Source organism: Geotrypetes seraphini, chromosome 1 (assembly GCF_902459505.1).
Source record: "Geotrypetes seraphini chromosome 1, aGeoSer1.1, whole genome shotgun sequence".
In the NCBI taxonomy this organism is placed as follows: domain Eukaryota; kingdom Metazoa; phylum Chordata; class Amphibia; order Gymnophiona; family Dermophiidae; genus Geotrypetes; species Geotrypetes seraphini.
Window position 1 is genome coordinate 224,549,738 of NC_047084.1, and position 24,674 is coordinate 224,574,411.

General features: G+C 46.1%; 1 protein-coding gene across 5 annotated transcripts in view; it reads left to right on the forward strand.

Moving 5' to 3' along the window:
- PDS5A (PDS5 cohesin associated factor A) overlaps nt 1-20,092 on the forward strand; it is a 645,453-nt gene extending 625,361 nt beyond the window's left edge. For 3 of the 5 annotated variants that reach the window (XM_033947170.1, XM_033947134.1, XM_033947153.1), the window contains exons 33-34: nt 17,240-17,381; nt 18,867-20,092. In XM_033947170.1, the coding sequence (XP_033803061.1) occupies nt 17,240-17,381; nt 18,867-18,902 (178 nt within the window). In that variant the 3' untranslated portion in view covers nt 18,903-20,092. The remainder of the gene's footprint in view (nt 1-17,239; nt 17,382-18,866) is intronic. The other 2 variants (XM_033947143.1, XM_033947161.1) reach the window with 2 other exon arrangements.
- The last annotated feature ends 4,582 nt before the right edge of the window (nt 20,093-24,674 follow it).

Here is a 24,674-nt window from a genome sequence, read left to right on the forward strand (position 1 = left end):
CGGCCCATTTAGGTACTCCTGATTGGAGACCCAGATATACCATAGGCCTCAATACGATTTGCAAGAAGGTGTGCATCCAACTTGCGCTTGAAACCCAGAACAGTAATCTCTGTCACAACATCCTCCGGGAGAGCATTCCAAATTCCCAGCACGCACTGTGTGAAAAAGAACTTCCTGATATTCGTCCTGAACCTGCTGCCACTCAGTTTCAGTCTCTGACCTCTTGTCCGTGTCACATCCAAAAAAGTTAGCAATGCTTCTTCTTGGTCGATTTTATCAAATCCCTTTATTTTAAAAGTCTCTATTAAATCCCCTCTCAGTCTTCTCTGCTCGAGGGTAAACAATCCCAATTTCCTAAGGCGCTCTTTGTAGCTCAAATTCTCCAATCCCTTGACAAGTTTCGTTGCTCGCCTCTGTACCTTCTCCAGCAGAGTTATATCTTTCTTGAGGTATAGAGACCAGTGTTGGACACAGTATTCCAATTGCGGTCTGACCATTGCTCTATAAAGTGGCATTATTACATCTTCCGATCTACTCGTGATCCCCTTCTTAATCATGCCCAACTTCCTGTTTGCTTTCTTCGCCGCTGCCACGCATTGTGCCGAAGGCTTTAGGGTTCTGTCAATCAGTACCCCCAAATCCCTTTCTTGTTCGCATTTTGCTAATGTCACCCCCAACATCTTATACTCGTGTTTTTGGGTTTTTTTCCTAGATGCATCACCTTGCATTTGTTTATGTTAAAATTCATCTGCCACTTTGTTGCCATGCTTCTAGCTTGTTCAGATCCTTCTGGAGTTCCTCGCAGTCCCTTTGGGAGTCAACAGCTCGACATAGTTTTGTATCGTCTGCAAACTTTATTATATTGCAAGTTGTTTCCTCTTCCAGGTCGTTTATAAAAATATTGAACAAGATAGGCCCAAGAACCGAGCCCTGGGGCACTCCGCTGGTCACCCTCTCCCAGTCCGAGAATTTCCCATTTATGTACACTGTCCAAAAGGATTATTTAACTCATTCCCTTTTCTTTGGAAAGATGGTATAAAATATTTAGGCATTTGGATTCAAAAACCATTGGAAGGCACGATGAAAGTAAATGAACAATCTTTATTGCTAAAGGTCTCAGAAATGTGTGAGCAATGGAACCCCTTACATCTGTCTTGGTGGGGGAGAGTTCAAACGGTTAAAATGATGATTTTGCCTGTGGTTTGCTACCAAATGGGTATGTTACATAAGAACATAAGAAGTTGCCTCCGCTGAGGCAGACCATAGGTCCATCCTGCTCAGCGGTCTGCTCCCGCGGCGGCCCATCAGGCCCATTGCCTGAGCAATGGTCTATACCTATCTATACCCCCCAATCCCTTTTTCTTCTAGGAATCTATCCAAACCTTCTTTGAAACCATTTAATGTTTTCTTGTCTACAACAGCCTCTGGAAGCGCGTTCCATGTGTCCACTACCCTCTGAGTGAAAAAGAACTTCCTAGCGTTTGTTCTAAACCTGTCCCCTTTCAATTTCTCCCAATGCCCCCTTGTGCTTGTGGTGCCCCTTAATTTAAAAAATCTGTCCCTGTCTACTTTTTCTATGCCCTTGAAGGTTTCTATCATGTCTCCTCTAAGTCTTCGCTTTTCCAGGGAGAAAAGTCCCAACTGCTTCAATCTGTCAGTATATGGGAGATTTTCCATTCCCTTTATCAGTTTGGTTGCTCTTCTTTGTACTCCCTCAAGTACCGCCATGTCTTTCTTGAGGTACGGCGACCAGTACTGGACACAGTACTCCAGATGCGGCCGTACCATTGCACGATACAGCGGCATGATGACTTCCTTTGTCCTGGTCGTAATACCCTTCTTAATGATACCCAGCATTCTGTTTGCTTTCCTGGAGGCTGTGGCGCATTGCGCCGATGCCTTCAGTGTTGCGTCTACCATCACTCCCAGGTCTCTCTCCAGGTTACTAACCCCTAGTGGTGTTCCCCCCATTTTGTATGTGAACATCGGGTTCTTTTTCCCCACGTGCATGACCTTGCATTTCCCCACGTTGAAGCTCATCTGCCACTTTTCGGCCCACTTTTCCAGCTGCGTTAGATCCTTTTGGAGATCCTCGCAGTCTGCCTTGGTTTGAGCCCTGCTGTATAGTTTAGTGTCATCTGCAAATTTAATGACTTCACACTTAGTTCCCGCCTCTAGGTCATTTATGTAGATATTGAACAAGAGCGGTCCCAGCACCGACCCCTGCGGAACTCCGCTCGTGACCCCTTTCCATTCTGAGTAGTGGCCCTTTACGCCAACCCTCTGCTTCCTGTTTGCCAGCCAGTTTTTGATCCATCGGTGGACCTCCCCTTGTACCCCGTGGTTCCATATCTTTTTAAGCAGTCTCTCGTGTGGCACCTTGTCGAAGGCTTTTTGGAAGTCAAGGTAAATGATGTCTATAGATTCCCCTTTATCCACCTGGCTGTTCACTCCCTCAAAGAAGTACAGTAAGTTTGTGAGGCATGACCTACCCTTACAGAAGCCATGTTGACTCGGTTTTAGCTGCCCATTTTTTTCGATGTGCTCACAGATGCTGTCTTTAATCAGTGCCTCCATCATCTTTCCCGGGACTGAGGTCAGGCTCACCGGCCTGTAGTTTCCCGGGTTCCCCCTTGCGCCCTTCTTGAAGATGGGCGTGACATTTGCTATTTTCCAATCCTCTGGGATCTCTCCGGTTTTTAAGGATAGGTTGCATATCTGTCGAAGTGGCTCCGCTATTACGTCTTTTAGTTCCTTGAGTACCCTGTACTGTTGCCAGTTTATTTTCAGGGGTCCTTTTATGTGAAATAGTTTTTATTAAATATCATAGCAAATAAACATGCGAACAGCAAAAACATTTTATGAGAAAACCACACTCTTCCAAATCCCCAACCCACCCAATCCTCCCCCCACCCACATCCCTCCCCATCCCACCCTTCCCGGGCAGCAACAGCGGAAGAGAACAGAGTACTAAGATAACATATATTATCAAAATGGTATGCAGATCAGGCTGTCCATAGTTGTTGTTGAATGGGTGTGACAAATGTTAAACTAAACAAGTACCAGCATTGGCGGAACAGCCTGCCCTTTTTTGTTTGTAAATCCATAATGTCCCTTCGTTCCAATAACATTTGCTGCAGCATAAGTGATCTCCACTGCTGTAGAGAGGGAGGCTGAGGTGAAAGCCACTGGGTCAGAATGCATTTCCTGCCCATAAGCACAGTCTTGCGGAGAAATGCCGCACATCCCGGCTTAGGCGGATGAAAACGAATTTGTGAAGTTAGGAGAAAACTGGGGTGTAACCTCCACGAGCATCCCCATAGTGCGGCCAACGTGGATATTAAAGTCAACCAAAATGTAGACACCAAAGGGCATGTCCAAAACATGTGACCAAAGGATGCCATAGGAGAGGAGCATTTTCCACAACCAGAAGTCGCACTAATCCCCATGATCATAGCCCTCTTAGGTGGATAGAACGCTCGCAGTAAAAACTTGTAGTTGCGTTCTTTCTCCATCGAAGACAAGGTAGGATCGCGTCCCACTCGAAGTCCCCTTCGAAGCAGATCCTCGGATATTGGTATCTGTAGGTCAGCCGACCATTTCTGAGCGAGAGAAATAAAGTCCAATTCTCCAGACAGTTCTTGCAAGAATTTATGATAAAATTTGAGGGGTACATGGTCGTGTGCCGTTAGATCAAGAGCTTCTCGTAAGCTGGATTGAACCTCGTCTCTTAACAGTACAGGAGTCAAAGTCTGTATGTAGTGGCACAGCTGTCGATGAGCAAACCAGTCCCCGAGTACAAAAGTAAACTCGGTCTGTAGATCAGGAAGTGGGGTCGGAGTACCCATATCCTGCACCACCTGGAACAGGTATTGAAGACCCAGAGAAGTCCAGCGTCCAAAAACAACGGAGTCCATGCCAGGCGGGAACGCTCCGTTACCCGCCACAGGAAGGTAGGGAGTCGTTTCAGAAGAAATGTGCAACAACCTACATAACTTTTTCCAGGCTGATCGCATGACCTGCAAAAAGGGATGATTGTATATAGATGGCAAATCAGGCAACTGTCTAATATGTAAAAGGTAACTGAAATGATACGGTCTGAACTCAAAGCATTCATTCTCAGGCCGGGAAAACCAGGAGGTATTGCAAAACCAATCATGTAGGTGTCTAAATTGACATGCAAGTGCAAATCGAGATATATCCAGTAAGCCCATCCCCCCCCGGTGTTTTGGCAGCATCAACTTAGACAGAGCTATCCTAGCCCGCTTTCCCTGCCATAAATAGGCAGAAAGGTGGGAGTTGAGCCGCGTTATGTGTTGTGGTGTAAGCATAATAGGCAACATTTGCATAATGTAAAGCCATTGCGGCAAAAGCATCATATTGTACAATGCTATGCGACCAGAAAGGGACAGGGGGAGCTTCCTCCAACCCGTCAGAGTAGACAAAGTACGCTGTAGTAGGGGAGTGACATTAATGGAATACAATCTGTCCAGGTCCTGAGGGATCACCACCCCCAAATAGGTCAGCTGAGAGGAGGCCCACTGTAAAGGAAATTCACCCGGCCAACCCAGACGCACCCCAGGTGACGTAGGCAACGCTATGGACTTCTGCTTATTAAGCACCAGACCTGAATAAATGTTAAATTCATCCAGAAGTTCCAGAGCTCGGGGCAAAGAATGTTGCGGATCGCCCAACGTAAGCAGAAGATCATCCGCGAATGCCAGCACCCGCAACTGTGCGGAGCCCTCAGGTAACCCCACTATTACATCGTCTCTTTGCAGTGTGCGTAATAGAGGATCTAAGTATAGAAGAAAAAGGAGGGGCGATAGTGGGCATCCTTGTCGCGTCCCCCTGCCCACCACAAAAAAGGAAGAGCGCACTCCATTCACCAAGACCGATGCCCTGGGTCTCAAGTAGAGCGAATGGATCAACGCCAGGTAACTATCGGGGAACCCCATGTAATGTAACACCTGGAAAAGGTAATGCCAGTGGACTTTGTCAAATGCCTTTGCTGCATCTAACCCAACCAACAACCCTGGCGTATGGGTCCGCTGAGCACGAGAGAAGGCCAAAAGCACCCGGCGTACATTAATTACCGATTGGCGAGATCGTACAAAGCCCACCTGTTCCGGCACAATCACAGCTGGAAGTAGAGTGGCCAGCCTGTCTGCCAAAATACGCGCCAAGATTTTCAGGTCTACATTCAGCAGTGATATCGGGCGGTATGATTCAATATCCGTCGGCGGTTTAGAAGGTTTTGGGATCAAGGTTATCAAAGCATCGTTTGCATACCGCGGGAGGGCACCAGAGGTTTGTACCGCAGAGTAATAATTTAAGAGAGACCCCCCTATTGAGGACGATAAAATCTTATAAAACTCTGGAGAGAAGCCGTCCGGACCCGGAGCTGTACACGATTTCAGGGTTTTAATCGCCTGTAACACTTCCGGGAGCTGCAATTGTCTATCCAACCGAGATATTTGAACCGCCGATAGTTTGGGCATCCCAGCGTCCTCTAGGTAATCCCCCACGTCCGGGCCCGTATAAGGACCAGGGGATGAATAAAAGGCCTCAAAATAATTTTTAAAACAGGTGGAGATATCAGCCGCGGACGTCAGTATTTTTCCCGACTTCTCCTTCAACATAGCTATATATCGAGAGCCCTTCCAACTCTTCGCGACGGAGGCTAACAACTTCCCAGATTTATTGCCATATTTATAAAATTGATATTTGCGAAAGAATAATAATTTCTTAGTGCGCTCATGAATTAGAGAGTTCAGCTCCGCCAAAGCGGCGGTGTATGCCTCCCTAGCAGTTACAGAGGGAGAATGCAGTAACTCCCGTTTCAATTGAGTTGACTGTTTCTCCAGCAATACTATACGATGAGCAATTCTCCGAGTCCTAGCGGCCACATAAGCAATCACCTCCCCGCGCAGTACCGCCTTAGCAGCGTCCCAAAATAATATGGGTTGATCTAAATGTGGAGCATTAAAAGAACAGTATTCCTCCCATTTCCCAGATAAAAACTCCCGAAAGTGAGGATCAGAATGCAAATAAGAGGGAAATCTCCAACCCGACCCCACACCCACCGCACCCCCCAGTGCTACATCTAGCCAAATCATATGGTGGTCAGAAATTTCAAGGGGGCCTATTGTTGCCTCAGAAACCCAAGCAAATTTGTGTTCAGAAATCAAGGTGTAGTCAATTCTGGAAAAGGTTCCATGGGCCCTGGACTGGTGCGTATAATCCCTGTCAGTGGGGTGGAGCAACCGCCAGGGATCCACCAACCCCAAAGTCCGACACAGATAGGGGACACCCTTTGTCTGTCTCGCCGTCGTGGGTCCCAACCCTCCAGAGCGATCTACACCAGGATCCAGAACCTGATTCAAGTCACCCACTAGTATCAGCGGGTCACCCGAATACTGCAAACATATATTAACCAGATTTTGGAAGAAAGAGTGCTGGTAGCCATTAGGGCCATATCCCACTAGTAACCTGAATGACCCACCCGGACCTGTCACCCTCACCAGCAAGTATCGACCCTCGGTGTCACGCCTCAGGACCTGGACAGAGCATGGTAAACCCCTTCTGATCAATATAGCCACCCCTGCCCTCCTCCCTGATGCTGATGCATAATATAGGTCCCCAACCCAACCTCTCTTCAGTTTTTGGTGTTCTGCATCGGTAAGTCTAGTTTCCTGAAGGCAGGCTATGTCAACTGAGTGATGTTTTAGCTGTGACAAAATCTTTGTACGCTTGGCAGGCGAGGTGATGCCTGATACATTCCAGGAGAGTATACGGACATTCTTATCACCCATGACTCTCCCCACCTCTCAGATCATAATAAGTAAGCCATCCTATAGAGAGAGTCCAGGGGCGCCCAGCCTCACCCCAGGACTGCACAAACATACTCCATTCATACCATGCGCAATATCCCAAAATGTTCAAGAAACATAGAGAACAAAGATAGAAAAACACAAGTGTCCCTGTAGGTACCGCTGCTGCCACCCAGGAGTATCCCACCCCCCAAAACCCCCCCACACTTCCCACTGCTCCCATCATGTGGGAGAAAGAAAAGTCACGATAGATGTCCCTCCCAGGGCCACCCTGGCCAGCAAGAGGATATACTCAGGAAAATTTCCAAAACATGGTCTCCCTAAAAAGCGCTTAGGGACAATAACAATCAAGCTATACATGTCAGACTCATAGAAGGCTCAAACCCCAGTGTCAAACCTGTCCTGAATCAGGCCTTTTAAGCAAGGTAATAAATTCAGCAGCCGCCGCAGAAGATTGGAAGGTCTTCCAGACACCATTGTGAAGGATCCTCAATTGAGCCGGATAGTTGAACTGGAACCTGACTTTAAGCTCAGACAGTTGTGTGCAGAGGGAATAAAATGGTCGCCTCCGTTCCTGCAGAGCCAGAGAAAAATCCTGGCTAATTCTGATCAGAGAGCCATCGTACTTCAAGGCATCACGTTTATTCCGATAGAGTTGTAACAGTTCCACCTTATGGCGAAAGTTGAGCACCTTCATGATGACAACACGTGGCCGGGTCTCCAAATCAGGACGACGGCCCAAGCGGTGTGCCCTTTCAATACGGAGGGGCCCCAGAGAGGAATGAAAAGGCAATTCTTCCTTCAGCCATGTTTCTAGGACCCCCAGCAGGTCACGGTCCGGGATCGACTCTGGGATTCCCAGCAGGCGCAGGTTCGAGCGTCTGGAACGATTCTCCAAATCGTCCAGTTTTTCAGCCTGCGCCCGAACCTGCGCCCGCAACTCCTCCAAATCTGTGCTCTGAGTCACAGAGGTGTCTTCTAACGTGGAGACCCGTTGCTCCAGCTCACCCGTTCGAGTCGCCGCCGCCGCCAGCAGAGTCTCCACGTTGTTGATTTGTGCCGTAATGATTTCCAGCTTCGGCCCCAAGACCTGCGCCAAGGCGTCCTTGATATCACTTAAGGCGGTCTCAGTGAGGTTCGAGACCGCCGTCGCGGGGCTCGCCGCCATTTTGTTCGCCCCAGGCCGCGCTCGTTCACGATCTTTGCGAGCGGATTTGGGTTGCATGGAATCCTGTGATCTTGTTAAATATTTGTCCATGCACCCCGATCAAGTTCTGGAGTCGAAACAGCTGAAAGGAGGCTTCAAAAAATCGGCGATTATTGTCAGGTAAACAGGGTGGCCCCGGAGCGAGTAAGGATGCGTCCTCACACGCTCATGGCATCACGTGACCCCTCAGGGGTCCTTTTATAAGAAATTGAATAGCATTTTCACTAAATTTATTTTGCTGGGTAAAACTGCTCGAGTTGCTTTAGTATCTTTACAGAAACCAATTGAAGCAGGTGGGGTAAATTTCCCAAATTTTTATAGGTACCATCAGGCCTATATACTGTGTCAGGGTATGTATTGGATCCTTCCTGAGCTCATGGAACATCTCCCTGATTGGCTTTACTTAGAATGGCAACTCATGTCTCCATTGAGATTATGAGAAGAAACAAATCTTCCCTGACCCTAAAATAGGGGTGAGGAGAAGAGACAGCTCGAACCGAAGTTTTTGGTGGGAATCCTTGTGCCAAACTTATAAATTTGAACATATGAGAGCAATACAATTGGGACATTATAAAAAATTTAAGGATGTTTGGGACCCACTGACAAAATTTTGTAAAGATTGATTATTGGATTTAGCCCTTTGATTATATGCATCCAGGATGGGTGGGTGAGAGGGGGGTATGTAATTAATTTATTATTGGATTGCAAGGTTGTTTATCTTGTTCATTTGCATTATGTTAAATGTTTTTACACTTTTAGGAAGGATGGATGGGGATTGGGTTATGTATTTATTGTATCATTAAAAGGGATTGAGTGCTGTCTATTGAGTTAATTGATTGATAATATGTTGCACTTTATGCTGGTTTTAAAATGAATAAAGATTAAAGAAAATAAAGAAAATATATATTGATAAAAAAGCAATTCAGCCTTCTTTATCAGCTTCTACATATTTCATCTCTTTACTTTTGAGTCTCACAATGCCACTTTTGCACTTCTTCCTGTCACTGATATATCTAAAAAAATGTTGTCTCCCTGTTTTACCATATCAGCAATTTTTTTCTTCCATTTGTATTTTTGCTTTCCTGACTACTCGACCAGTCTCTATTAACTTTTCCAAATATTTCTGCCTGTCTTCTTCTTTCTGCAATCTTTTGTAGTTTATGAAAGCTGACCTCTTATTCCTTACCTTCTGAGCTACTACTTTTGAGAACCAAAGCAGCCTTCTTTTTCTCTTACTTACTTGCCTCACAAAAAGGTCTGTCACCCTTACAATAATAGGATTGTACTACAGCCCCCCTCACCAGGATGAACAGACAGGTGCTGAAATGTCATTAGAAATTAGGGATGCTAACAAAAGGTGTAACGCAATAATAATGAGTGATTTCAACTACCAATATATTCAACACAAACTACTCCCTTCAAGAGACAGGAATGATACTGCCACACAACCGTAATAATATGAAGAAAAAAGATCTCAGTGCACACAGCACACTCCTCAAAAAGGCAACGAAACCAATAATTTTAATCATTATGTTTTATAAGCTTTCCCATACAGTTCTAGTGTAAGGACAAGAGCTTTTCATTTGTATATATCAAAAGAATAAGCATTTTGGTTTTTACAGTTCTATATTTTGTACAGAAGGTGGAAATTTTAAAATCATGCATTCAAGCGTGAAAGATCTGAGCACCTCATACTAATCCATGTAATATATATGTCCCAGGGCAGCACCTTATGCAGTATAATACAAAATTTATAATTTGCCTTTTCAAGAGCATTGGCTGTACAAGGTTGAATGCAATAAATTCAATAAAAAATAGTCACAATTACAACTCATCTGTTTACTTGCCCATATTTCAACAGCTACTTGCTGTTTGCTCTTTTGAAACAGCAATGTTACACTGATCAGACAATGCCCCCTTGCTGGCTGTTGGTAACAGAAATGTGGAAGATCTTCTTGTAGCTTTCTCCACCTTATCTGTGCTGTATCACTTCTCTTGTAACTAGCATAATGTGACCATACGTCCCATTTTGAACAGGACTGTACCGTTTTTAGATCCCCTATCCCATCCCCACACACAGCTTCAGGACGCCGAAATGTTCCATTTTCAGAGACAGCGTCCTGAAGCTGTGCACGGGGACAACGGGATAGGCGATCACTTCCCCTCCCTTCCTGGTGCACCAAAGCCAACTTCCCTCCAGCGCCTGTAGCCTGCCACCAATTCAAACCCCCACCCGGTCCACCGCCACTACCTCAGTTTGCCATCCACTGCAACTGAAGAAAAGGAAGGTACAGGCACCAATCCACAAGCCTTCTTCCCGATGTCAATTCTGACTTCGGAGAGGAAGTTCCAGACCAGCCAAGCAGCCAAGAAATGGCAGCAGACCTGGGGGGGGTGAATCGGCGGTAGGCCAGGCTTTGGCATTGGAGGGAGGCAGACAGGCAGGCTGCCTTTGGCTCAGCAGGGAGGGAGGCAGGCAGGCTGGCTGGCTTCGGGGGAGGAGATGGGACAAAGGCTGGAAGGCAATGAGGGGGACATAGGAAGGAGGGAGGGAGGAAGGAAGGAGAGAAAGAGGCAGAGAAGGGGGGGTTGCAAGCATAAGAAAGACTAGAGAGAGAGGCCTGGACCAAAGGGGAGAGACAGGAGGCAGATGCAGGACTATGGGAGGTACAGACAGAGGGGGAGAGACCCTGAGGAAGAGCAGAGAGAGGCAAAATCATAACAGAGAAGGGAGAGAGAGGGAGACCTGGAACAAAGGAGAACTTACACTGAATCTGGGGGTACTAAGGACATAGGAAGGAGGCACTGGGGACACTAAGGACATGGGAAGGGGCACTGGGGGCACTAAGGACATAGGAAGGAGGCACTAAGGACATGGGAAGGAGCACTAAGGATATAGGAAGGAGGCACTAGGAGCATTAAGGACATAGGAAGGAAGGAGGGAATAGAAAGGGACAATTGGGCTTGAGTGCAGAAGGAAAGAAAGGATGCACAGTCAGAAGGAAATGCAACCAGAGACTCATGAAATCACCAGACAGCAAAGGTAGGAAAAATGATTTTATTTTTAATTTAGTGATCAAAATGTGTCAAGTTTTGAAAATTTATATCTGCGGTCTATATTTTGCACTATATTTGTCTATTTTTCTGTAGTTACTGAGGTAACATTTCATATTTTAAAGTTATCCCAGGACAAGCAGGCAGCTATTCTTGACTGATGGGTGACGGCACCGACGGAGCCCCGGTACGGACAATTTTAGAGTGATTGCACTCTAAGAACTTTTTAGAAAGTTCTAGCTCGGCCGCACCGCGCACGCGCGAGTGCCTTCCCGCCCGACAGAGGCGCGCGGTCCCTCAGTTTCTTAGTTTCCGCGGAGCTAAGAAGACGCGTTTTCAACGGCTGTTGAAATTTTTTCCTAACTTGCCTTCCCGCTCGCGTAAACGTTTGGCTTAATTTGCCTTTTTTCTTTCTTTTATTTTGTTAAAAAAAAAAAAAAAAAATCTTTCATTTTTTTCTTCAATTTTCGGTTTTCCCCGGCGGGGCCTTCTGCCACCATCGAAGCCTCGGCCTTCGATTTGGCGGAAGCCGTTTTTCCTTTCATGCCCCCTCAACCGGGTTTTAAAAAGTGCCAGCGGTGTGCTAGGCCTATATCTCTCACGGACCCACACAACTGGTGTTTACAGTGTTTGGGTCCTGAGCATCAGGCCTCTTCTTGCACCCGCTGTGCTACTTTGAAAAAACGAACTTTAAAAAATCGCTTAATTCAACAGCGATTGTTGTTCGGTGCCGAGATGTCCGACCCCGTTCCTTCGACTCCGGCTTCGGCACCGATTCAGTCGGCACCCTCGTCTTCGACACCGCGTGATTCCACACCGGCATCCCAACAGTCAGGTAAGCCGGCTAAGAAGCCTTCCCCGCTGGAACGTCTTCCGGCCTCGAGTGCAGTGAGCCCAATCCTGCCGCCGGTTCGACGCCAGCGGAAGCGCTCCGCCCCTATAGAGGTGAGTCCCTCGACATCGGGCTCCTCATCTCCGGGGCGTCGAGCGGCACCGCAGGTACCGCAGAAGAAAAAAGCGGTACCGGTGCCATCCCTCGATGACCGCATTACGGCCATCCTTCAGGTGCAGCTGAAGGAGCAATTAGAACGACTCCTTCCTGCTATCATGACACCGAACCTTCCGGTGCCAGTTCGCACCGAGCCATCGGTACCGGTTGTTGAACAACCTGTATCGGTACCGATTGTGGAACCCGTTTTAACCGCTTCCACTGTTTCGGTACCGCTTCACCTAACCTCATCGGTATCGATGCCAGTCCTTGCACCGGAGCCGAGAGCTCACCATCAATCGGTGCAGACTTCGGCACCGGTGCGTCCGATAACTTCTCCGGACACGGTATCGATGAGGTCGGGTAAGTCGATGCGCAAAACCCGACACATGCAAACGTCGACACCTGAGTCTCGGGACCATTCTTCCCATGTAAGGGACCCTGATCTGTGGGGAGACTCAGAGGAACCCTTTCTTTCTGAAGGAGAATGTTCCTCAGAGGAGGAGGATTCGGCTGTCCCTGACCCATCCTCCAAACAGGCCACTTCCTCTTTCTCTAGTTTTTTGAAAGAGATGTGTGAGTCCTTGTCCATTCCTTTGGAGGCTGAATCCAAAAAGTCTAAAGCTTTTTTGGATGCCCTTGATTTTGATCAGCCTCCAAAGGAATTTTTGAAACTTCCCCTTCATGACATCCTGAGGGAAACTTTCTATAAGAATTTAGAGACTCCTTTAACTGTCCCAGGGGCCCCACGTAAACTGGATTCTCTATATAAGGTAATTCCCATTCCTGGGTTCGACAAACCTCAACTACCACATGAATCCTTATTTGTCGAATCCACCCTTAAAAAGACTTCAGGAGCCAGTGTATATGCATCTGTCCCTCCTGGCAGAGAAGGAAGGGCCATGGATAAATTTGGTAAGAGGCTCTACCAAAATGCTATGTTAGCTAATAGGGCTAGTAATTATGCTTTTCATTTTTCTTTTTATTTAAAGCATCTCCTTACCACCATGGCTTCTTTCGAGAAATATCTTCCTTCACGAAAGCATTCCGCTTTTCACACATGCTTGTCGTCTCTTCTCCAATTACGTAAGTTTATGGTGAGATCCATATATGACACTTTTGAACTTACATCCAGAGCGACAGCAATGTCAGTAGCTATGCGTCGATTGGCCTGGCTTCGGGTATCCGAGCTTGATGTTAACCATCAAGATCGGTTAGCCAATGCCCCATGTCTAGGGGATGAGCTCTTTGGGGATTCCATGGACTCAACCACACAAAAGCTCTCTGCTCATGAGACGCGCTGGGATACCCTGCTCAAAAATAAAAAGAAGCCTCCTCCGCCAAGACCATACAGGCAGCAATCGGCCTATCAACGCCGTTTCACAGCCCGTCCATTGCCTACCACTGCTCAACAACCTAGGCGTCAGAGACAACAGCAACGTCAGCCTCCCAGACAACAGCAACAGCAACAAGCTGTAAAACAACCTCCTCAGCAAAAGTCACAGCCCTTTTGACTTCATTCTCCGCAGTATAGCCAGTATCCCTATTCCTGCTCTCCTGCCTCAACCAATAGGAGGTCGACTTTCTCTGTTCCTCAGCCGGTGGGAAGTAATCACTTCGGACCAATGGGTCCTCAACATCATCCACCACGGCTACTCTCTCAACTTTCAGACTCTCCCACCTCAAAGCCTGCCAAAAGAGTCTGCTTTGAACAGTCCTCAATCAGCCCTCCTTATTCAGGAGGTCCAATCCCTCCTCCTTCTGAACGCTATAGAGGAAGTTCCTCTAGATCAAAAGGGGCAGGGATTCTACTCCCGCTACTTTCTAGTTCCCAAAAAGACAGGAGATCTCAGACCCATCCTGGATCTTCGCGATCTCAACATTCATCTAGTAAAAGAAAAATTCAAGATGCTTTCTTTAGCCATCCTTTATCCCCTTCTAAATCAAAACGACTGGCTATGCTCCCTCGATCTCAAAGAGGCTTACACTCACATACCGATCAATGTAACCTCAAGACCATATCTCCGATTCATGATCAATCATTGTCATTACCAGTACAAGGTGCTGCCCTTCGGTCTTGCCTCATCTCCAAGGGTATTCACCAAATGTCTCATTGTGGTGGCGGCTTTTCTACGCTCTCACCACCTGCATGTATTTCCTTACCTGGACGATTGGTTGATCAAAGACACTTCTGCCCAAGCGGTCCTTCTGGCCACCAACCAAACCATCCAGTTTCTACAACTTCTGGGATTCGAGATCAATCTACCCAAATCCCATATCATTCCCACTCAGAGACTTCAATTCATTGGAGCGATCCTAGATACACTCCTCATGAGAGCTTTCCTGCCATCCAATCGTCTTCAGACCCTTCAGTCTCTATGTCACCAGGTACTTCCTCTGCCGTCCATCTCAGCAAGGCAAATGATGGTGCTCTTGGGACACATGGCATCCACAGTTCATGTCACACCTCATGCCCGTCTTCACCTGCGCACTCCTCAATGGACCCTTGCGACCCAGTGGTCCCAAGCGTCGGACCCTTGCTCACGACACATATCTGTGACATCATCTCTTCGTCAGTCTCTGCAATGGTGGTTGGTATCCTCAAATCTATCCAGAGGTCTTCTGTTCCATCAGCCTCCTCATCAACTAGTCATCACCACCGACGCCTCTCTGTATGCATGGGGAGCTCACTTGAACGAGTTCCAGACTCAAGGTCTTTGGTCAGCCCAGGAGAGGAAACATCAAATCAATTTCCTGGAACTCAGAGCGATGTTTTACGCCCTCAAGGCCTTCCAACACCTTCTCTTTCCTCAGGTCCTTCTGTTGTGCACAGACAATCAGGTTGCGATGTACTACATCAACAAACAGGGTGGGACAGGCTCTCGCCTTTTATGCCAGGAAGCCCAGAAGATCTGGACTTGGGCCATAGATCATCATCTCTTCCTGAAAGCTATATACATTCAAGGGAAACAGAATTCCTTAGCAGACAAACTCAGCAGAATTCTCCAACCTCACGAGTGGACACTCGATCCCGTAACTCTGCACTCTATCTTCAATCAATGGGGCACTCCCCAGATAGACCTCTTTGCAGCTCCTCACAATCATCAGCTGCCCCTATTCTGCTCCAGACTTTACTCTCCACACCGTCTAACAGCAGATGCTTTTCTCCTCGACTGGTCGAATCTGTTCCTGTACGCCTTCCCTCCTCTGCCTCTCATGTTGAGAACCTTGTTCAAGCTCAAGAGGGAACGAGCCACCATGATTCTGATTGCTCCGAGGTGGCCCAGGCAACATTGGTTCTCCCTTCTACTTCAACTCAGTTCCAGGGAACCTTTTCTTCTTCCTCTGTTTCCTTCGTTGCTTACGCAACAGCAGGGAACCCTTCTGCATCCCAACCTCCAGTCTCTACACCTGATGGCTTGGTATCTCTCGGGCTGAACTCGACTGATACTCTTTTATCTCAGCCCGTTCGTTCCATTCTGGATGCCTCCAGGAAACCAGCCACTCTACAATGTTACCATCAAAAGTGGACGAGGTTTTCTTCCTGGTGTCTTCTTCATCATCTTGATCCCACTTCCCTAGCGGTGGAGACGTTGTTGGATTATCTTCTTTCTTTGTCTGATTCTGGCCTGAAGTCCTCTTCCATCAGGGTCCACCTCAGTGCCATTGCAGCTTTTCATGAGCCAGTCCATGGAAAACTTCTTTCAGCTCATCCCCTGGTATCCAGGTTCATGCGTGGGCTTTTCAATGTGAAACCACCTCTTAAAGCCCCTCCGGTTATCTGGGATCTCAATGTGGTTCTTTCAGCTTTAATGAAGCCTCCATTTGAACCTTTAGCTACTTCTCCTTTCAAATTTCTCACTTGGAAGGTACTTTTCCTTATTGCTCTTACCTCTGCCAGGAGAGTCAGTGAGCTTCATGCACTGGTTGCAGATCCACCTTTTACGGTCTTTCATCATGACAAGGTGGTTCTGCGTACACATCCAAAGTTTCTCCCCAAGGTTGTCTCGGAATTTCATCTCAACCAATCCATTGTCCTACCGGTTTTCTTTCCAAAACCTCATTCTCATTCTGGGGAACAAGCTCTGCATACTTTGGATTGTAAAAGGGCTCTTGCTTACTATCTGCAGCGTACGAAACCCCACAGATCAGTTCCCCAACTTTTTCTGTCCTTTGATCCGAACAAATTGGGACGTCCTGTTTCTAAACGCACGTTGTCTAATTGGCTAGCAGCGTGCATTTCTTTCTGTTATGCTCAGACCGGACTGACACTGGAAGGTTCTGTCACGGCCCATCGAGTCAGAGCAATGGCAGCATCTGTAGCTTTCCTCCGTTCCACTCCTATTGAGGAAATCTGCAAAGCTGCTACTTGGTCCTCAGTTCACACTTTTACATCTCATTATTGTCTGGATGCATTCTCCAGAAGGGATGGTCACTTCGGCCAATCTGTATTACAAAATTTGTTTTCTTAATGGCCAACCTTCCCTCCATCCCTCTTTTTGTTAGCTTAGAGGTCACCCATCAGTCAAGAATAGCTGCCTGCTTGTCCTGGGATAAAGCACAGTTACTTACCGTAACAGGTGTTATCCAGGGACAGCAGGCAGATATTCTTGCGTCCCACCCACCTCCCCGGGTTGGCTTCTTAGCTGGCTTATACTAACTGAGGGACCGCGCGCCTCTGTCGGGCGGGAAGGCACTCGCGCGTGCGCGGTGCGGCCGAGCTAGAACTTTCTAAAAAGTTCTTAGAGTGCAATCACTCTAAAATTGTCCGTACCGGGGCTCCGTCGGTGCCGTCACCCATCAGTCAAGAATATCTGCCTGCTGTCCCTGGATAACACCTGTTACGGTAAGTAACTGTGCTTTATCTGCCTTGACATCTTTGAAAACCCCCCAAATATAAATGATAATTAACATTTTCTCTGCGTATAGTGTGCTTTGTGGTTTTTTTTTTAATTTTATGGTTACCATTATGAATTAATAAGATATTATGTGTACATGAAAAATGAATGGAAGAAATTGGGGGCAGGGCTAGGGTGGGATTGGGGGTGGGATTGACAATTAATAGATGTCCCGTTTTGATGAAAAAAATAAAGTCACGTTAAACTAGCATCAGCTGTTAAAAGAACTATTTTCACAGAAGTTGTGCCATTCTTTCAGCAGCCAGATTCTTGGCAGTGATGGAGATTCCTTGTGGGAGATAGAGTCGAGTCCAGGAAACTTTCCAACAGATCTGGATGATTGTAAAGCATGCCAGAGCAGCCAGGAGACAGAGCAGCTAGCAGAGAGAGGCATCCTTCAGGTGCAACAGGCAGTTCACATGAACATATTTCAGATTGCTGTGTAGTGTATGCTGCTTTAAAAATGCAGCAGACTTTATCTGTTAATTTAAAAAAAAAAAAAAAAAATCCTACAATATTTGGAGTCTTTGGAACTATTTCAGAATAGTTTTTTAGATGATTATCTATATAAAAAATAAGTAAATATATATTTGTGTGTATATAGATAGATAGATGCGAGTACATCCATAATTTATGTGCAGGCACTTACACTATCACACAACTAGTATTAAATGCTTGCACCTAAATTGCGGAAATGTGTGCAAATTAGAGTATTCTATTTACACATATTACCTCACCCCATTCAGACTCTGCCTGTGTCTATGCTTTTCTTCAGGTTATACATCACTGCATGTAAGTGCCTTTTTTGTAGAATAGCATTTAGTCAGATTTTGGCATTTTCAAGCACACATGCTGGTATTCTAATCACTTGTTTGTATATTTGGCATGTAAACGTTAGCACACACTTTATAGAATATAAATAGAATATACACACACACACAAAGGCCACCTCCTACCCTATATCCAGACATGAGCTCATGCCAGCAGTGTTACCCTGTAGTTTGTGGATGCTTGAATACTTTCATACCAGCCATATTTGGGCACTTGAGCTCAGGTTGCCCCACACAGAATTCAGGCCATGCTTTGCCAATCTGGCTGGTTTGGCTCCCAGGCCTTGCTCTACCTCAATATTTCTGGGTAGTCAGCCTTTGGATTCTCATTGTCCATCACCAAGTCGGTATCCACCAATCCCAGGCCTTGTCCACACCATCTGATGCTATGCTTTGGCTCTGGGGTAATAACAGTCAGTACAGAGAGAGGCAAGTAAACAGAAAACATAAGTAGTATTTTGATCATAAAGCACACCATAATATTCATTTATGAAAGAAGCAACTGAACAGAACCAGGAGAAATGCTGTACTGAGCTTCTGAATTCAGGAGATGGTACTAGCCCAGGGGTTCTCAGTCCAGTTCTTGAGACACACCTATATAATGCCTATTCTATGTGGGTATCCTGAAAATCTGGCTGACTAGGTATGTTCCAAGGACTGGGTTGAGAACCCCTACCCTAAATCTTTACAAGCCTTGGTACAATGTGGCATTTGCAAGTTAAATGAAAGGGAGATGAGCAATTTTATAATAATAATATACTGATATCTCTGCTGGGACCACAGAGGTTTTGGGCATAAGTTTGAGTTAGCCATCAGGATTATTAAATGGGGCGAGAGCATTGTCATTGAAGGAATCCTGTGGTTCCTAGATTGAGATCCCAGCATGCTGGGCACAGCTTCCTTTCCTTCCTTGCATTGTGTGTCAAGGGCAAATTAAATAGTGTGAATGTTTTAAGGAGCTCTGCAATAAGGTTGCATAACAGGTAAAGATAATTTTGGCATGACAATAGTAATTGGTATATTTATTTTTTGTGTTTTTTTTTCCCCCTCTATTAGGTAAAACGAAAATGTGCTCGAAAAGGAAGGAAATGAAGGCCAAAAATATCCTCAGAAAAAAAAATAAAGGCATGTTTCAAGCTTCTTCAGAAATTAGGATTCAGATATCTCATCTACAAAATCAAACCTACTTCCAAAAAAACAGCTATATCAGCCTAGGAAACTGAAGGAAAACTATCCAACATCCTCAGCATAAACTGTGCAAGCAGAAGCATAAAGCACCTAAACATAATAGTTTCTCAGAGATAATAGACTTTTTTGTTGTTTGATAATGGAAGGTCAATAATTAAGCAAATTGCTTAATATGTGGCCCCATTTCAATTATGTACAAAGACTTTTTTTCCTAATTTGTTATACAGCCATCAACCTTCACACTGCATCATTTGTTTGGCAAAGTCAGAGCAGGAGGAGACCCATACAACATCCATAGTCTAAGAAATTTTATCGGCAGAGCCTAGACTGTTTCTTTGTGAGGAAATATTCTACAGAACACTTTTCTGTGAATTTGTAGAGAAGCTGGGAGAATACTGGTAACTCTCCCTCTGCTCCTGCCCTTAGAGACTCTTTTCTGTATAATTTTTCACCTGCCCTAACTTTTCAGCAAGAAAATAGGGGCAAAAAAAAAAATAATGTACAGTTTTTTGGTCCCTTGCTACGAAAAGTCAAGTGGTGGCAATTTTTATAAATGTTGCTTTCTGATTTTTTATCAGAGTGGGAAAATAATCAATTGTTGATTTGCAAGTAGACATTTCAATTTTTTTAATTGTTCCCCATTTATTTTAGTTTTAATATAATTTGCAATAAATGTACATATTGATGTTTTGTTTTATAGAACATTTATCAATTTTGTTTTTACTCCAAAGGGTTGTGTTGACATATGAAAGGAGTATAACAAACCAGCGTTCGGTTTTATAATATCCTTCACCAGATTTATATTAATGATGTGTGTAAAAAAAGTCAGTTTTTAAAAAATTGAACTTTGGAAGCTTTGTAAGGAAAGTTGGATCTGTGTACCCCTCAGTTTTATGCATATACTAACTGCAGTTAAGTCTGGTTTTAGCATTTTTGTCTCCCCGTAAGGTTCTTTTTTTTTTCTTTTCTTTTTTTTTTTTAAAGAACATTGTTTTCCTGGTTTTATTTGGCATAAACACCTGTGTACATTTTTTTGTGCACAAGATCATATTTAATTTTTTTTGTTGCATAAAATAAAATGCTTTTAGATGTTATGTGGATATCACTGCTGTCACTTCCTTGCTTCCTTTTTTTCTCTCTTTTGCAACCTCACAGTTGCAGAAAGGGAGTTTATTAGATATAGGGGCTCATTTTCAAAGTACAGTATCATCTCAGTTATCTGCCACCCATGGGAATTGGTGGATTATGTATAACTCTAGTTTCTGATTATTTGAGAGTTAATGTAGAAATAGTTGTGTCTCCCTTCCCACCTCACTATATCATCCCCTACCCTACTTGTGGGTCCAGCATCTTTTTCCCTTCTTTTTTGGTCACACTCTTTCCCCCCTTTTCTTTCACTTTCTCTCCCTCCTTTCCTTACCCAAAGCAGCAGAGCCGGTCTTGACAATCCCCTCCCTCCCTCTGTTTCTAAAGCAGTTGAGCCAGTCCTGACAACCCACTCCCTCCCTCCGTTTTTAAAGAAGTTGAGCTGGTCCTGACAACCATCTCTCTCCCTCCCTCCGTTTCTAAAGCAGTATAGCCGGTCCTGACAACCCCATTCCCTCCTTCCTCCCTCCCTCACCTGACGATGTAGCAGCAGCCGGCGAGCAGAGGAAACACCAGTAAACAGGCAGCTTCTGACCAGTCCCGGCAAGGCCTTTTCTCTACCACGTCAGAAGTAATGTACTAGAGGGAAGGGGAGGTTATTGGGTCAGGAGCACCACTTTGGAGGTTGTCTTAGGAGCACGAGAAACAATTTTTTTTTGACAATTTTTGGGTTGAGAATGCCATTTAATTGAATGCCAGCTAGCTGAGATTCTACTGTATTTAGACACAGAAAGTACCACAGGTTTCTATGGTAGTTTGTGTGTCTAAGTGCTTTGAAAATGAGTTCCATAATCTCTAGAAATTGATTTTTAAAAAACATTTTATCACTATTGAAAAGTTCTGCTCAAGGCCCAGGACAGAAGAGGAGGCCGATCTTCGGGCACCGGCACCAACGCACAGGACATGCCGGTGCCGAGGCCAGATGAAAGTAAGAAGCGGGTTCGGGTGGGTCTGGGGAACTTCAGGTTGCAGCGGGAGGGTGCCAGATCGTGGGGGGGAGGGTGCCGGATTGCGGGGGGGGGGGGCCGTTGGGGGGAGCAATGCCGGTTCTCGTGGGGGGGATAGAGCAACGCCGCTGGCCTCGGGATGTGGGAACATATCAAAGCGAGTTTCCATTATTTCCTATGGGGAAACTCGCTTTGATATACGAATATTTTGGTTTACGAGCATGCTTCTGGAATGAATTATGCTCGTATACCAAGGTACCACTGTATTATTTATTTGACAATTACCAAGAAAGAACTGGCAAGACTTGTATTAATACAAAACAGAGCGGTTAGAATGATTTACAGCTTGAAGAAATATCATGTCAAGCCCTTTTATTGTGAGCTACATTGGCTGCCTGCGGAGGCTCAGGTGTTGTTTAAGCTGGGTTGCTTTTGTTACAAGGCTCTCTATGTTACAGCTCCTCTTTACTTGGTTAATAGATTTTCTCTAGCTTCTTACAGACACAGTAGAAAAACTCATCACTTGTTTAACTTTCCTTCTGTTCAAGGCTGCAAAAGTAAGAAATTTTTAAATCACACGTTAGTGTCCCAAGCATCTCTTCATGATAAAGAGTTTCGAACATTCCTGCTTACAGCCTATTCTTACAAACATTTTAGAATACAATTGAAAACCTATATTTTTTCTAAATATCTGACTATTTAATTCATTTTATTCCATGCATTGTGACTATTGTTAGTAATCTTTTGTAAACACGTTAAACTTATGGTTACGCGGTCAATAAATACTATGTAATGTAATGTTCAAGGCTCAGGGACCATTTCCTTTGGAGCTTGCTCATCCCAGGTTCGTACGCTAGTGGTTCTGAGCACAGGCTCTGTGGAAGTGTATCAGAGATTAAGGCCAACTGCATTCATCTGCAGGTGTGTCTGTTGGTGGCAGAGGTCTCTGGCCAGTGGAGTTGGGCCAGAGGGGTAGTCAGAAGACGAGCAGTACAGTTTGAATACTTATTGAGGCAAAGGCTCTCCCTATAAGCGGTTTCAGCTTCCTTTCTGTATCACCTGGTAGGCCGGTATAGTTCCTTTACGGATGGGTATACCTCACTACTACCAGCAGGTGGAGACTGAGATCAAACTTGTATATCAGTATAGCTTCCCCCCTAGTAATCCAGTCTTCCTCAGTCTCCGGCAGTAGGTGGTAAGGCTAATTTGGCTCCCCTCTTAGAACGGTTGGAACTTTGTTTTTGGACTCCTGGTTCCTCTTTTGTGCCGGATTGAGCTTGGATGGATCCTGTTTGGGGATCCATCCAACCTCGGGAGTGTTATACCCAGCGTGTCTTGTGCTGGGTCCCTCCCCCCACCTTCCTCCACCTCCCCGCATTTTTGTAGACGTTTCTCAGCCGGTGGCCTAGCACTCTGGTTGGTCAGCCCTCCAGCTTTGAGAACCATGGAGTCTGTTCTGTTGAAAAAAAAAATCCTGAGGTGTGATGGTCTAAGGGGCTAATTTCCCTTTAAAACTGCCTTTTTACTGTATTTTCTCATCTAACTGGCACTTTTATTTCAGTTAGGGCAGTTTTCAGTACAGTGAGCACTTTTAAAGGGAAAATGTATTTAATTTGTATTGCTCTTATTGAAAATGAATAAAGAATTAAAAAAAAAAAAAAAGGGAAAAAGTGCTCATTGTGCTCCAGACACGAGGTACTCGCAGCCAGCCTGTGCAAGCGTTGTGCAGGCCGGAGCGGTGGGGTAGCCTCGTCGGCAGCGGATGCTAGCAGCCATGGCACCCAGCCGAATGTACCTCGCAAGTCAGCTTTGGAGCTTCCCCCAACATCCCGGGCTTCCTCCAACACCCACACGGAGGGTTCCCCAGCCACCAACAGACAGGGAGCAAAAGATTCCCTTGCCGCTGGAATGGTTGGGGATTCCCTTTTTGCGTTAGTAGGTTCCTTAGCCTCAGGAAAGTCCCAGGCTTTTCAAACATGGAAGGCCACAGGAGCTCCGATTTTAGCGGTTTCAGGTCCAATTTCGGCGGGAACCTCCTCCATTTCAGTTACCTCAGGTGACCTTCCCCCTGTTCTGGAAATACAGGGGCAAGGTATGGCAGGGTCCCCTATTGGGGCAGGAAGTCCCTTGGGGCCGCTAGGGGTCTTTCCCCCTAAATTTATGTTAGCACCTTTGTAAAGCTTATGTGCTGGCGGCTGGAAGTTCCATGTCCACTCCGGGGGTGGTTTACCTTCGATGTCTTCCCCAGTGCAGCTCCACACAGCGGTAGTTTTGTCTCCCTCTACTCTTCTCTCATCCAAACGCCCGAGGGTCTCTTGGGATAAGGATTTTTATCCAGAGGAGCAAGATGACAATGATGAGGACCTGGACCCTTGGGGAGATTTCCAGCATCCTCTTGGGGGGCCGGATTCCGCCAGTGAGGGGTTCGAGCACCCTCCCAGCTAGTGAAGATGCGTCAGTGGTGCTCATTTTTCAGTGGGAAGAGCTTCATGAGTTAACTCTTCAGGTCTCCTCGGTTTTGCCCTTTGAGGACACCGTGTCGGGGCCCTCACGTACTTCCCGCTCTTTTCCTATGCATCTGGATATTTGGGATATTATGCTCGCACAGTGGCAGGTGCCGGAAGCCCCTTTTCGTTTTGCGCGTTCCATGGCCCACCTGTATCCCATTCCAGAAGGGGATAGGGACACTCTGAAGTCGCCAGTAGTGGACGCGGTGGTCTCGGCCATCTCTAAGAGGCATACCGTTCCTGTTGAGGGTGGTGTGGCCTTAAAGGATCCGGTGGAGCGTAAGTTGGAGTCCCTCCTTAAACAGAGATTTGATGTGACAGCTCTGTCAGTCCAGGAAGCGATGTGTGGCAGGCTAGTGGCTCAGGTGTGTTTTTGTTGAGCCCAGCATGTGCTTGACAATAAATCTGAGAATTGGGACTTGCTAAAAGCAAGAAGTTGCCAAAATTGAATTGGGTGCTTCTTATCTCTCAGATGCCATGTATGACCTCATGCAAGCTTCTGTCAAGTCTTTGGCCTTTAGAGTGGCAGCTCACCATACCTTGTGGCTTTGCGCTTGGTCGGCAGATTCGGCGTCCAAAGCTAAGTTGACAAAGTTTCCTTTTAAAGGATCTTTCTTATTTGGTGAGGACCTGGACAGATTGGTTCAGACTCTCACTGATTCCAGAGTGCCTCGTTTGCCTGAAGATAGACCTAGGCCGCTGGCTCAAGGTGGCGCTGCTCATGGGTGTGGGCATGATGTCTGCCGCTTCTGTCCTGGTAGAGGGGCTGCCTCTTTTCCGTCTTCTGGGCTCTCTAGAGGCAGATTCTTCCAGTGGATGCAGTCCTTTCATGGGGCCCGCCGTGGGGCAGGTAGCACCCCTGCTAGGTCCCCTGTTGCCTATCCTGCCCAATGACTCCTTGCTGGCGCCTGACTTGGTTCCAGTGGGCGCCCGACTGAGGGATTTTTATCCAAAGTGGGCAGACATCACGTCCGATCAGTGGGTTCTGGAGGTGATTCGGGACAGATATGCTCTGTAGTTTGCCCAGTCCTTGCCAGACCATTTTCTCGCTTCTCCCTCGCAGGTGGCGTGGAAGC